Source organism: Staurois parvus, unplaced genomic scaffold (assembly GCF_062004578.1).
Source record: "Staurois parvus isolate SC_StPar_1 unplaced genomic scaffold, SC_StPar_1.0 ptg000698l, whole genome shotgun sequence".
Taxonomy (NCBI): Eukaryota; Metazoa; Chordata; class Amphibia; order Anura; family Ranidae; genus Staurois; species Staurois parvus.
Window position 1 is genome coordinate 5,077,671 of NW_028318494.1, and position 14,734 is coordinate 5,092,404.

At 42.7% G+C, this 14,734-nt stretch overlaps 1 protein-coding gene across 1 annotated transcript in view; it reads right to left on the reverse strand.

Moving 5' to 3' along the window:
* MCTP2 (multiple C2 and transmembrane domain containing 2) overlaps positions 1 to 14,734 on the reverse strand; it is a 381,280-nt gene that overhangs the window by 142,528 nt on the left and 224,018 nt on the right. Inside the window, exons 9-10 of the mRNA XM_089653100.1 lie at positions 9,131 to 9,295; positions 2,301 to 2,431 (exon numbers count right to left, since the gene is read on the reverse strand). Of these exons, the coding sequence (XP_089509226.1) occupies positions 2,301 to 2,431; positions 9,131 to 9,295 (296 nt within the window). The remainder of the gene's footprint in view (positions 1 to 2,300; positions 2,432 to 9,130; positions 9,296 to 14,734) is intronic.

Here is a 14,734-nt window from a genome sequence, read left to right on the forward strand (position 1 = left end):
CTGGACCAGCAGCTGGCTCAGCTTCTCAACGAGCTGCTGAGAGCCTGAGCCAGCTACTCCTGCACCCTCTACTGCCCAACACTCCAGTGAGCGCTGAAGGGGCAGAGCAGAGAACAGTTGTTGATAGTCACCACTCTGCTCAGTGAAGACCAAGAACTGAAAGATCAGTAGTCTTTGATCACTCAGTCCTTGGTGCAGAGGGGCTGGGGGGCAGATGCACTACCTAGCAGGTGAGTATGAATATTTTTTTTAATCCCAAACTTCTCTTTTAATGTGCCTCTGTTGCAAAAGAGAAAAAGCTGTTCCTATGTTCTGAACATGTCTCACCTCAACCTTTGCTTTCTTCTATAGAGAACTGCTCCATGCTTTCCTGGTATCTGTCCTGCAGGACGCCAGAGCCATTAGTAAAGGGAGAAAGTTCTTCAGCAGCTAACCTCATTAAAACACACCCTGCTCCTGCCCTCATCCTTCAGGAGATTGCTCCTGTCAACCTGTTTGCTACTTGAGTTCAGCCCAGTGATGCATTGCGTTCTAAATCCAGTAATGAGGGAGGCATGGTCCAAAGAGGTAAAACACACCATATCCTGTGGTGCAGTAGGATAGTGTATGATGGGTTTCCTCTGGGAATTCCAGTTTGCTCCCACACTCCAAAGACACACTGGTTGGTTTATTGGCTCCTGTCAAACTGGCCCTAGTATGTGTGAATGTGAGTTGAGGACCTTAACCTGTGCCTGTATGCTCCTTGAGGGCAGGAACTGATGTGAATGCACTAATATATATATATATATATATATATATATACCGTATATATATATATACATATATATATATATACACACACATATATATACATACACACACACACACACATATATATATATATATATATATATATATATATATATATACACACACATATATACACATACAAACGCTGCTGCGCTGCATAAATGGACAGCGCTAATTACCTCGAATAATAAATAATAACTGATGGGCTATGAAGTTTGCTGGATGGCCACATGATGCTAAAGAAGGCGATGGGCTTAGAATGTATCTTTTTGTATCTTTTAAAATTTTGAAAAGACAGGGTGCAGATTTAGGGCTGCCATGGACTAGGTAAGTTTGGATGGTAAAAAAAAGTAAATAAATAAAATTAGAAAATGCTTCTATTTATTATGAAATGCAAACTTCTACTTGAAGAGCTGAACTTAGCTTTTAAAGGTGCCTGCAATACCCAGCCTTTACAGCCCTCTCCTCCATTTACAGAAGCTGAACTATAGCTTCCCACAATTAAAAAAGCCCTATTAATGGAGGATGGCCAGATAAATGGAAGGTCCTCGTCCACCATTCATAGAGCACTTTCATTGCGGGAAGCTATTGTAAGGTTCCTATAAATGGAGGAGGATGGAAATGGCAGACATAGTAGGCACGTTTGAGAAGAAACAGACAGATCTGTGTGTAAAATCAGTACACATACACATGTTAGGCACACAGTTAACCCCTTGATTGCCCTCCTGATCCCCCGTCACCCAGTCATTAGTACAGTATTATCACTGATCACTGTATTAGTGTCACTAATGATGTCAGAGTCAGTTAGTATCCCTCCCAGCCAGTGTCATTTAGTGCCAGGCCCTGCTTGTCTGCCACACTATCACAATCAAACTAGAAGTTGCTGATCACCGCCATTACTAGTATAGCGTCTGTCTGGATCCGTATCCTGGTCACGGTCAAAACTATACTAGTCTCCCCAATAGTAAAGGTCCCCAGCAATATCTTCAAAGCACCTGAAGTCTTCCCAGCTCATTATGATCCCACTCCACTACGTTGAATTATGGAGGTGGCTATGACTTTCCGATGACCCATAGCTGGTTCCATACTGCACATGTGTGAGACGCAACATGCAGGGAGACAAGTGAGGAAAAAGGAAGTCACCGCAAGTACCTGCTGAAAAAGGAACTTGCTACCCTCCCCAAAAAAATGATCAAATATGTAAAAGGGACAAGGGGAGGGTTAGGACTGTGCATGGTCTGAGATCTGAGTTAGATTCCACTTTAGGAAAATAGGTGCCAGTTGCGGAGAGCAACCTATCAAGCTTCATCATTTAAATTTCATCAAGGAACCAACTAGAGGATGTGGACAGCAGCTCCAATTTTACAGCAGTTTGCATGAATGACCCCGCCGTGTCATTTGGGCTTCCTTTTGCATAATGTAATGTAATTTTTCCACTTGTTTAACAGCTACATTGCACAGAAAATATACATGGAAAATCAAAACATGGAATGAATACAAAGCACACTTACAAACCCAGCAGCTCCTCATGTTTGCGGCTATCTTGTCCCCATACTTCAATCTCCAATATCCCCATCCTGTCGGAGAAGTAGTGAAAATCAAAACGTTCCCTCCATTGGGGATTTCCACTCTTACACAGTGTCTAGAAAACATGCAGTGGTAACATTTATGAATGGTGGTTAATCACAATGACTTAACAGATCCATTATAGTATGAGATATTACTGACTGCATTATACTTTTATAGCTAGATTCAAGCCAAACTGCTCAATATACAGTTGACCTTCATGTATGTGAAAGGTTTACCTACTCCAATATTAGTAATTACTGTATATTTATGCTTTACATAACCCTGGTAAACTTCAAAACCAGATGATGACACCTCTTTTTTTGTAAATTATCTCATACGATTTTGAGAAAATATACTGAAGAAGAGACAAAGCACAGTGTACCTTTTGCATCACTCAACCCTTCCTCCTAGATTGTAGGCTATAACAAGCAGGACCCTGTTTCCTCTTGTACCAAATTGTATTGTAACTGTAGTGTCTACCTTCATTATGTAAAGTGCTGCGCAAATGGTTGGCACTATATAAATCCTGTATAATAAGAACTGTATCAAGACGGGATACAATTCTGTATATATACAGTACTATGCAAACGTTGTACAGGTGTGCTGTAAAGTAAGAATGCTTTCAAAAATATACAGTGTATTTTAATTGTTTATTTTTTATCAATTACAAAAGGCAAAGTGAGCAAACAGAAGAAAAATCTAAATCAAATCAAATTTGGTGTTACCACCCATTGGCTTCAAATCCAAAATCAATTCTAATACTTCCACACTTTGTACACTTGCACAAAGTCAGGGATTTTGTAGGATTAGATCCAGGTGTATGATTAAACAATTATATCAAGCAGGTGCTAATGATCTTCAATTTCATATGTAGGTTGAATCAGTCTTTAACTGAAAAAAAAACAGCTGTGTAGGTGGCCTAAAACTAGGCGAGGAACAGGCAAACTCTGATACTAATGCAGGCCATAGATGGGTCGAAAATCGGCCGATTTTTCTTTTAAAAAAATGAAAAATCGGTCATTCAAGCGGCCGACGTTACCAGCAACGGTAAAAAAAAAAAAAACGGCCGATTTTTATCCCGTCTACAGCCGGCAAAAAGTGTCCCTGCAGAGAGCTCCGCTATTTCTTTGACAGTTCCTTGACATTTATAGCGGTTGCAACAATGTATCTATTTGTATCCATTTAGGATACAGATGTTTTTATTCGGAAACAAATAGATACATTGTTGCAACCGCTATAAATGTCAAGGAACTGTCAAAGAAATAGTGGAGCTCTCTGCAGGGACACTTTTTGCCGGACTGGAATTCCTCTTCTTTTTCATCCTCTTCTTCCTCTTATTCATCTTCATCCTCTTCTTCCTCTTCCTCTTCTTCTTCCACTTCCTCTTCTTCTTCCTCCTCCTCCTCTTCTTCCTCCTCCTCCTCTTCTTCGTCCTCCTCCTCTTCTTCGTCCTCCTCCTCTTCTTCGTCCTCCTCCTCTTCTTCGTCCTCCTCCTCTTCTTCGTCCTCTTCTTCTTCTTCGTCCTCGTCTTCTTCTTCTTCGTCCTCTTCTTCTTCTTCGTCCTCTTCCTCTTCTTCGTCCTCTTCTTCTTCTTCATCCTCTTCTTCTTCTTCATCCTCTTCTTCTTCTTCATCCTCTTCTTCTTCTTCATCCTCTTCTTCTTCTTCATCCTCTTCTTCTTCTTCTTTTTGTCTTCCTCTTGCAGGTCACTGCTCATGCGCAGATTTTTTTATCAGTTAAAAATCGGCCGATTTGCCCATCATTGCCGCGAAAATCGGCCGATCGGCAAAATCGGCCAATTTTTTCCCAACTTTACCGATAAAAAAAATCGGCCAAAATACTGAAAAACGGCCGAACAATTAGCCCACTAACGATCCGAAAATCGGCCGATTTTATTATCGGCCGAAAAATCGGCTGATTTTCGACCCATCTATGGCCTGCATAAGGTAAGATTGTGGAAGACAGTTTTTTGTCACAGGTCATACAACACGGAAACACAGCGAACACTTTTCTCCTACACTGGGGATGGACTCAGCAAAGACAATGTGAATGTTCTGGAATATACACTGCTTGCTGCCCTCAACAGACCGGGGTGGTCCAAAGTCACTAAATGCAAATGAAGAAAAAAAAACAAAAAGAGGGCGCACCGGTCTAGTGCATTATCATTTAAAAATCTTTATTGAGAGAATAAAAAAGTAAGTATCACACTCACAATGGACATATAAACACAGGCATATCACAAACGCGTCAGCCAGTTGGTCATCCAGGCTTCCATCGTTGTGGACTCAGATGCTATTTGGATTGAACACCTTGTTCATTGTGATATGCCAGTGTTTATATGTCCATTGTGAGTATGATATTTACTTTTTTATTCTCTCAATAAAGATTTTTAAACAATAATGCACTAGGCCAGTGCGCCATCTTTTTGTTTTTTTCATTTGCATTTATACAACATGGAAAGACTGAGCACACAAGGTAGTTATATTGCATTAGCAAGGTCTCTCACAGGCAATGATTTCAAAGCAGACTGGGGTTTCAAGATGTCTTGTTCAAGCTCTTTTGAAGAAGCACAAAAGAAACGGGCAATGTACAGGACTATAGATGCAGTGGTTAGCCAAGGAAACCTAATGCAGCAATGGACACATCATGCTTACTTCCCTTTGACACTGGAAGATGTCCAGTAGTACCATCAATACAGAAATGGCAGAGACCAGTGGGACCCAGGGACACCCATCAAGTCTGGTGAGAAGTGGTCCTCATATGGAAGAATTGTGACCAAAAAGCCATACCTCTGATGTGGAAACAAGGATAAGCTACTCAACTATGCATAAAAACATAGGTACTGGGAAATATTTGGCTGTAGTAGGAGTTTGTTCACAAAGGGCTGGAAAGCGGTATAATGAGCATCTACAAGCAACAGTGAAGCACGGTGGAGGTTCCTGGAATTTTTGGGCTGCATTTCCACAAATGGAGTTGGACATTTGGTCAGGATAAATGGTGTCCTCAATGCTGAGACATACAGGCAGACACCTATCCTTCGTTCAGATGCCATAGCATCAGGGAGGCATGTGATTGGCTCCAAATTTATTCTGCAGTAGGACCATAACCCCACACATACAGCCAATGTCATTAAGAACTATCTTCAGCGTACAGCAGAACAAGGAGTCCTTTAAGTGATGGTTTGGCCCCCACAGTTCCCTGATCTCATCGTGTCTGTCCAGGATTACATAAAGAGACAGAAAAACTTAAGGCAGCCTACATCCACAGAAGATCTGTGCTTAGTTCTTCAAGATGTTTGGAACAAAGTACCTGTAAGTGTACCTATAAGAATTGATGCAGTTTTGAAGTCAAAGGGTTGTCACACCAAATATTGAATTGATTTAGATTTCTCTTCTGTTCATTTACTTTCCATTTTGTTATTTGCTAAAAATAAACTATTAACATTTCTATTTCTGAAAGCATTTTTCATTTACAGCATTTTTTTTCACACCTGCCTAAAACATTTGCACAGTACTGTATATTGAGAGTTGTACACAGTAAGGCAAGGAAACATATATTTGGTCTCTTGCCAAGCATCCTATAGGATTTATATATTGTCAACTTTCCTATGTCTACCAAACTTAAAGAAATAAACAATGTTCTGTCATTTTTTTTCAATGAAAGGGGGCTTTTAAAAAGAGGTATAGGATGTGTGTGTGTGTGGGGGGGGGGGGGGGGGGGGGTTGAAGGGATAGCAGTTGGGAAGGCAAGATGAGGGAAACGGGGTAGCAGGAACTAGGAAAAACATATTGGAGAGGAACAGGAGAGGAGGAGAGGGACAGACAGAAGAAAAAAGGGGTAGAGGGATTAAGGTACCCCCATGTAAGAAACAGGTTGCATTGTCGGGGGACAAGGGATCTCCATGAAGCAGGGCTTTGCCTCTATTCGTGAACGTATAGTCAATCCAACAGAACCACGTTGTACGGTAAGTGTCATGGTAATTTTGGGATGACAGAATAAGATCCTACATATGTCTTCATATATATAACCATATGGGTATTGGGGGGAATCTCTCCACTTGAGGGGCATGCAGGATTTGGCTGCAATTAGGTGAAAAAGGATGGATTTTTTGTATGATTTGGTAGGTATAATGAATTTTGGAATAATGTTTGAGATCTCCAGTAATATTTGTAAATGACCAACAGAGTTAAATTCTTGAAATCTAGTGCAGATGGAATATTTTATTGTGGAGGGGTTTTTGGCACTGTTCTAGTGTAAAAGATACTTTGAGATCATTCTTCTATTGTTCGAAACGCAAAATTGTCTGACCTGATGCAGGCAGGTAAAGATGCGAATAGGCAATAGATAGGAATGTCTGCACAGTCCGACACCACTTTTTTAGGAACTGTAGCTCTTCAGCTAATATCACCTAATAATCGCCAGCAATTCCATTGTACTTTAAATGATCAGCACTGCATTGGCGAGGTCTACACTCTTTTTTGACGACCTATAATTTACAGTTCCAGTGTCCATCACATGAAAGCATTGTTCAATGAAATGAAGTTGCCTATAATGCCAAGGCTACAGATCTCAGTTTGATTTCTGATATGCATGACATTGTTAAAAACAGAACTTACTTTTCTAGCTGTCTTATTTAACAGCACAATATAAAAGCAGGTATATCTAGTAGACGTTAGTCACAGTCAACTGGACTTATTCTGTAAAGTTGAAGCAGTTTCATAGCTTACCCAAGTCACTTATCAAGTTACGAAATGTCTTCAACATTACAGAACAAGCTCAGCTGAATGTAACTAGCTTCTACTAGCTATTCCATGACCTGGATAAATGAGACCCTTCACAGACATAAAGCAGGTACCTAATGATGCCTGAGAATGCCATCATTAACTAATTGCTACCTTCATCAGTAACCGAATGCTCTTCTGCTGATGCTGCCTATAGCTTTGGTATTGACAAAAGCTCTGCTACTCCCCCAGAATCAAATGAGGACACCATTATTGTGAGTTGATGCATGATCACTGGTCAGTGAAATGCACGATGGAGGGATGTGCACTATAATGAGTGAAGAAAAGCACCTGGTTACTGGTGTAGGTACTCTAGACCACCTTGTGGTCCTGCCCTTGAGCTGGGCTGTTGGATATAGCCGTTTGAATGGCAATACAATGGTAAGGTCAGATTTTATAATATATTAACGGTTTTTAAAATTACATATATTGAACAGTATATAGAATTACATCTAGCCTGCAATCTCCCAATAGGTCAGGCAAGTTCTGCAGGTTCCCATGCAGGGGCGGACTGACCATTTGGAAACTCAGGCACTGCCCGAGGGCCTGGGGTCAGTAGGGGGCTCCATGAGATGCCCCTGGTACCTTTTTCATAGGCTTTTTTGAGTTTGGGCAAGGACACAGGGGCCCCATGATCCCCTATTGCCCGGGGGCCCCCATGAGTTGTCAGTCCACTCCTGTTCCCATGGATGAACCAGATTAACGACCACTGTGCAACATCCACCTTAAGGCAGTAGCTTTATTCAACATACATCGGACTACAGCAGTTGAATAGACTTCACATAAAAAAATAAAGTGTGTGGTGGGGCATTTCTTCAACATCTTACAAGAGGAATGCTAGTGAAAACATGAAAACAAAGAGGGCGCAAACGCCCAGCGCATTACCTTAAAAAAATTATTGAAAATAAAAGACAAATGTTTTACTCACAAACCAAGTAGGTAATTGGCATGTGGTTGCATAAACGCACAACATGGACTGCTCTCCATCTCCAACTGAAGACAAGATGGTGTGAAATGCTGACCCATTTTGGGGACCCTGTCCCCTTCCTCCGAGCAAAGTCTGGTGTCCCCCAGGACACTGGTGTCCCCCTTAAACAGAAATTCTATACAGACATGCCAATTACCTACTTGGTTTGTGAGCTGATTAGGGTAACTAAGTAATGCGCTAGGCATTTGCGCCCTCTTTTGTTTTCATGTATTTGCGCAGTGTTGTATTTCCCCGGTATGAAGAGGGCTGCACCATCATGGGATTACACCTAGAGTGATAGTATCCATTTCTGAGGGCCAAGTGTCAAGTTTGACAAAGGAATGCTAGTGAGCCCATCTACAATACAGCTGCATACAACTGCTATACATTCGGTCCTTTATACTAGCTAAAACAGATCTGTCTGGCAAAAGTCATTGAAAATGGTATTCTGGAACACTTTGTGTATCCATCACAGTTGTATTGGATTTCATTTCACATGTATTTATGTTTTGATTATATTGATCTAGCAGTAATTAAGTGCAACTACAACTTGTCATTTACTTTCTGTAAATGATACAATCCAGATTCCCTGTGTGTTGGGGCTAGTTGGTTTAGTCATTAGATAGATCTCTCCCTTCTCTCTCTTCCTCTTCAAGATTCTTTGGTTATTTACCAGCCTTCATAGTGGGCATACAATTTAGAAGATAGTCTCTTTACACTTCAGATGACCGGTGAACATCCCATGTACTGCATTCTTACAAGTAAAACTACGTTTCTTAAACAAGTAAAGCTGGTCTGTGGAGGGCGCATCCGTTTTCATTACATACTCTATGTTATTTCACACAGGTGGATGTAGTGGACTTGAATAATTCAAGAAATGTCCAAGGTGCGTTCAGCAATTAGTAATGAGCTATTGAGTATTAAAACCTATTTTAACAGAGCAGTGTGCATATAATTGTACATAATAATTCTTACAACTTCATTTACACATCGTTCAGTATAGAATATGAGCTATGACATGTACCTTGCTTCTGTACTTCTGATCTCCAAGCCTGAACCTTACAAAAGAATCACAGGCACTTCCATCCGGCAAATTAATCCCTTCCAGCAATGTAATGCTGACTGTTCCATTCCAGAGCTGGTTCTTTCTCAGGGACTCCGACAACTGCAAGGACTGCATAGAGGTTGCCTGGTGAAAAACAGTGATTACAATTAACTGGATGTATACCAAGTACATAGATGTACTCCTCAGAAATAAATACAGCTGCTGGGAAACTTTCAATTAAATTATTCAAAGCAAACTCACCCATCCACACAAGTTTCCATGCTTTATTTTGTTGAGAAATCATTTTGAGAAGCACCCCCTAGCATTTCTAGCTGTGGCCAGATGATTCATGCAGCATTTACTTCCTGTAATCCATCTGCCCTTAACTCAGGCAGACAGGTAGGTGTGTTTATCTGAGAAAGCCCCTCTCCTCTTTCCATGAAGACTCCTGGTATGTATGGCATCATTTTGCCCTAGGAAACCAGGAAGCAACTGAATTGAAAAAATTGGAACAATATTATAAACCCCCCTTTCATCTAACAGCATAGGAATTCCTCTAAATCTCCAAATTATTTTTTTTTCCGTGCTGTGATCTGACTTCCTGTTAGAGGGTTGGCTATGTCCATTCTCCATGGTGCCACTTTATGTCATATCATAGCCAGCCTCTTTTGCTCACTCCCGAGATGGACTATGGGATGTGTAGTGTGCGTAGAGCAATGCATATGACCACAACTAACAATCACTGCTCATTTCAAACAAATGGAATTGGGAGGAAGATCCTGCCGATCTATGACAGGATTAGGACATAATCTCAGGGTCCCTCCGATCCAGGCACTCTCTGTTATCTGTGTAGGTATATATTCCTTTCCTATTCACCGGCTGGTTGTCTGCCTACTTTGTTTCACCTCTTATTGACCAGCGCTCAACGCTACCTTTTCTGTAGAAATCCACATCACCCTTTTTTGCAAAACAAAGGTGTCAGGAATGGACTCAGCACTGGTGGTGGGACTCATCTGCCGTGTGGGCTGCAGTACCAGAGCTGACCAGCGGGTGCTCTCAGCAGCCAGAAGCTCACACGTGCAATCAGCCAAACCTGGGGCTGATTGCAGAAAGGTGTATTTAAGGCATGACCAGGCCTGTGATCTGGCCTTGGTGTATGTTTTCCCATGAGCCTCTGTACCTGGTATCTTGTGTTCCTGCTTTGTTGCTGACCCGGCTTGATCCTGACCTCTGCTGACCGTCTCCTGTTGAACCCCTGGCTTGCCTGACCATCCTTCTGCCTGATCCCCTGTACCGCTCTGCCCGTGAGTTACTGAACCCGGCTTGTGACCTTGACCATTCTCTGCCTGCTCCTTTGGTACCTTGCTGCCCGCACGTTGCTGACTTGGCCCGTCTGAACACGCTAACTACTCTGCCATCCATCCATCCTGCACGGATCCAGCCGTACCTGCACATACCTCTGGCGGATCCCTCTACCACTAGCAGGTGTACTCAGGGGCCGTGACCTGGTTCCTGTCTGCTCCAAGTCCATCCCCACCATCAGGGGCCCTGGTGAATAAGCAGACTGGGACTTAGACTCCGTGCCCTGGGGAATCCTGTCCTGGGGATCACTAGAGGTACCACCAAACGGTCATTACAGAACCCTAGGGCCGGCCTGACCGTTCCACCTCTCCAGCCCTGACTACGCCTGTGTTCCTGCACCTACTAAGATTAGTGGAAGGTTGGTTTGTTCACTGTGCGTTTATATATATATATCTGGGTGGCTAATAATAAACTGTATTATTATACTATACCTGAAACCTGCGTTTCCCTGTGTCAGTCCACACCTTTCTGGTCATTCCGAGATTCCTGACAAAAGGTCAGCTTGATATTAGCTTGGAATACAGTGCCATCTATATGTACCCATTTCTAAATGACATATAATTGAGGTTAAGATGGTGTGAGGGGTATCAGATGAAATCTGTGACCCCCTCACTTCACTCTGCATAGACGATGAGACCCTTGTCCCAGTGCTGACAGTGCTCAGCTCCGTACTGTGGTCTGTGGTGTGGAAGTGTTTCATCTATAGAGAGCCAACATGGGCAGAACAGTGGCTAAATGGTTAGCACTTCCACCTGGCAGTACTAGTGTTGTTGGTTCGAATGCCACCATCTGCCTGGAGTTTGCATGTTATCCCTTTGCCTGCATGGGTTTTCTCCAGGTACTCCAGTTTCCTCCCACACTCCAAAGACGTGGTAAGTTAATTGGTTCCTGTCTAAATTGGCCCTAGTATGTGTATGTAAGTTAGGGACCTTAGATTGTACACCCCCTGAGGGTTAGGGACTGATGTGAACGTACAAAATATAAGGTGCCTTTACCATCCAGAGGAGGGAGTATTGCCATTAAAGTGGATTACCTGACTGACCTTAAGGGGATCTCTGGACCTGAGCTGGAGCTTTCATCAAACCTGATGACCAACCTTTAAATGGATGCCCACCACCTGGTTTATGGCAGATTCAATATCTAGGATGATCATTCCTACATGCGCATAATCCATGTGTTTCTGGTGAGTGCGCATTGCTACTTTTTGAGGCATTAAGGCTCTGGAATCTTTTATCTTTATAGAGAGCACCGTGGATATTACTTGTTTCATCTGATTGACTTATATATTGCTGTATTTGGTCCATTTTTAGCGCTGCACTTTATTATTTATATTAATATATATGTAAAGCACTACGTACATTGACGGCTCTATATAAGTACCTGTAATAAATAAATAAAATAAACATGTCTGTGGTGTGTCATTTATATCAAGGCTATATTAAATCAGAAGCTTGGCTTCCAATCACAGTTAGCAATCACACAGTGGGCATGAATAATGTAAGGGGTCATTGGTTGGCATGCCCATTAATGTGTGTATATGCTGAATGCATATTGCTCAGTACAGAAAGCGAGAGGCCATGTTCTCGTATACCTGTCTGTTGCTGTGGATGTACAATGAAAATGGATTGAAGGAGCCTGCCCTGAAGTAAATATGCTGCTTGCTGAGCTCTCTTTATGATAATGGAAGATGCCTGGCTGTCATGGTGCTTATGTGGATGGTGAAGATCTTTAGAGTCCATTCAAAGCAGGGTGATCCAGTACAGAGCAGTTATTACACTTTTTGTCACATGTTACCATGTGTAACATTGAGACTGTTAGAGCACCACAGCATGGGAAAGCACAAAATTACGTTGGCAATGGGGTGTCGGGTACCTTTCACAATAGATGGCTCCGCCACGTACCAAAGCACATATGTTATCACATCACCCTGATGAGCATGGACCCTCACTGACCACCCATGTGTGGGAAGGGGGAGTGAGGTTGACCCACTGACCATCAATTCATGGGGTGGTGGGAATATTCCTTCCAATGACCATCAGTGAGGTCACCTTCTACTGGAGAATATGGGGGGTCTCCCTCCCACTGACACCAATGATGGGGAATTCTGTCACCCACTGACCACAGCCAATTTTTTGCTTCCACTGGCCATCAAGACCTTTAGGTCTCCCCATTCCCACTGATTGCCAATGCCAGGACACTTTTGGATCCCACTGACCAACGGGTGGACTATGTTACTGATCTTTGCACCCTATTTCTTGTGCTGTGTGCTCTTATCCTGACCTCTGCATTGTAGAAGATATTATTATTATTATACAGTATTTATAAAGCGCCAATAGTTCGCTCAGCGCTGTACATTACAAAGGGGGACAGAACATGTGACAGAACAATACCAATACAATGCAAAACATGAGGGGATCGAGGGCCCTGCTCTTTCGAGCTTACAATCTAGGAGGGAGGGGATGGTGGCACAGGAGGAGATAGCTGTGGGGGATGGAGTAGTAGGAAGAGTGGTGGAGGTCGGTCAAGTTAGCAGGGGGTAACTGAAGAGATGGGTTTTCAGGGTGCGCCTAAAGGAGAGGAGAGTAGGTGATAATCTGATGGGTTGGGGCAGGGAGTTCCAGAGGATGGGTGACACCCTGGAGAAGTCCTGGAGGCGGGCATGGGAGGAGGAGACCAGGGAACTAGAGAGAAGGAGGTCTTGTGAGGAGCGGAGTGTGCGTGTTTTACTTTACATATTTCTGCTGCACTATGCATACTGTGATTTATGTGATACAGTCCTGCTTGCGCCACTCTATAAACTTGTTTGATATGTAATCTCTAACTATTCGAAAAGAAGAACTAAAAAGTGAAGCACCATTGTTCCGCCCCCACCCCAAGCCTGTAACGGAGTTGTAGGGGTTTTGAGGTGGGGTCACGAGGGAGCGAGTATCAATTTTTTTTTTTATTGGTAACCGCTTCCATTTCTCTAGTCCTTCCCTAAGCAAGGATAATGCCAATTTCCCAGCCCCATTTGTGGCCACCTGCAGCCTCCAGGGATGCATCACATGTCCTATGAGGCTGCACAACCAGTCACACAGCACTGCGCATGCCCTGTGCGGAGTCAGCTGCAACTCTTCGGAAAGTCACAGTTGGCTCCCATATCCAATGCTCCAGGAACCCACAGCAGTAAGAAGAACCAACTGTGGGAAAACAGCGCTGGACTCCAGGCATTGGTTAGTACCTTTTTAAAAGTTAAGCTACAGTATTTGTAGTTGTTGACTATGAATGAGAAAAAAAAAAAACCACCGACATTCCTCTTTAATTAAGTTTTTCTATAAGGCAGGTAAGAAAAAGTGTTAGTATATATATTTATTCTGTGCAGAAAAAGTCATGTGTAATGAAAGTTTCACTGTGAAAAAAAAGGATCCCTTGTTCTGAGGTTTATCTGTGTCTGTAAGACTCATTTATGCCAATGTATTCAAATGTATTTAAGGATATATTGTGAGTAAAAGGACCACAGCATACATGTGTGGTGTCCCCTTCACTACTAGCAGACCGTAGAGATTACTATAGTGTCAGATACAGTCAAACATATTTATCTGGGCAGACGAAGTGTGGTCATAGGCTCAGACTCTATCAAGTCACACCCAACATTCAGTGTAATTTAACCACGCCCACTTTTCACTAAGGTACGCTCTTCGCAGTTCGTTCTCTATACGAGTTCTGAAGATGGAGAGGCATGTACCAGGCTGGGTTGCCACCAGTGCAAAGAAGCAAGTGACAAAAAATGCTGCATTTCTGAAAAAGTAAAGGTATCACCTGTCTGGCTGTGAAGTGTGGCATCATAAGGATGGCTGAACAGAACTACATATTTGTCTACAGGCAGGGGCGGACTGACCATTCGGGGACTCAGGCACTGCCCAAGGACCTGTGGTCAGTAGGGGGCCCCATGAGATGTCCCTGGTACCTTTCATAGGCTTTTTTGGGTGTGGTTTGAGTGTGGGCGAGGACACAGGGGCCCCATGGTCCCCTACTGCCCAGAGGCCCTATGAGTTGTCAGTCCGCCCCTGTCTACATGTAAAACCGCACTCCTACAGTTTATTTATGTATTTATTGAAGCTGTTTACCTGGAGTTGCACTCCCAAAATATTGATGTCAAGTGGTTAAAAGAAAGACCAGTTCACATTGTATGTATCTTTGAAAATGAAAAAATGAAAATAAAGAATTAAAAAAAAAAAAAAA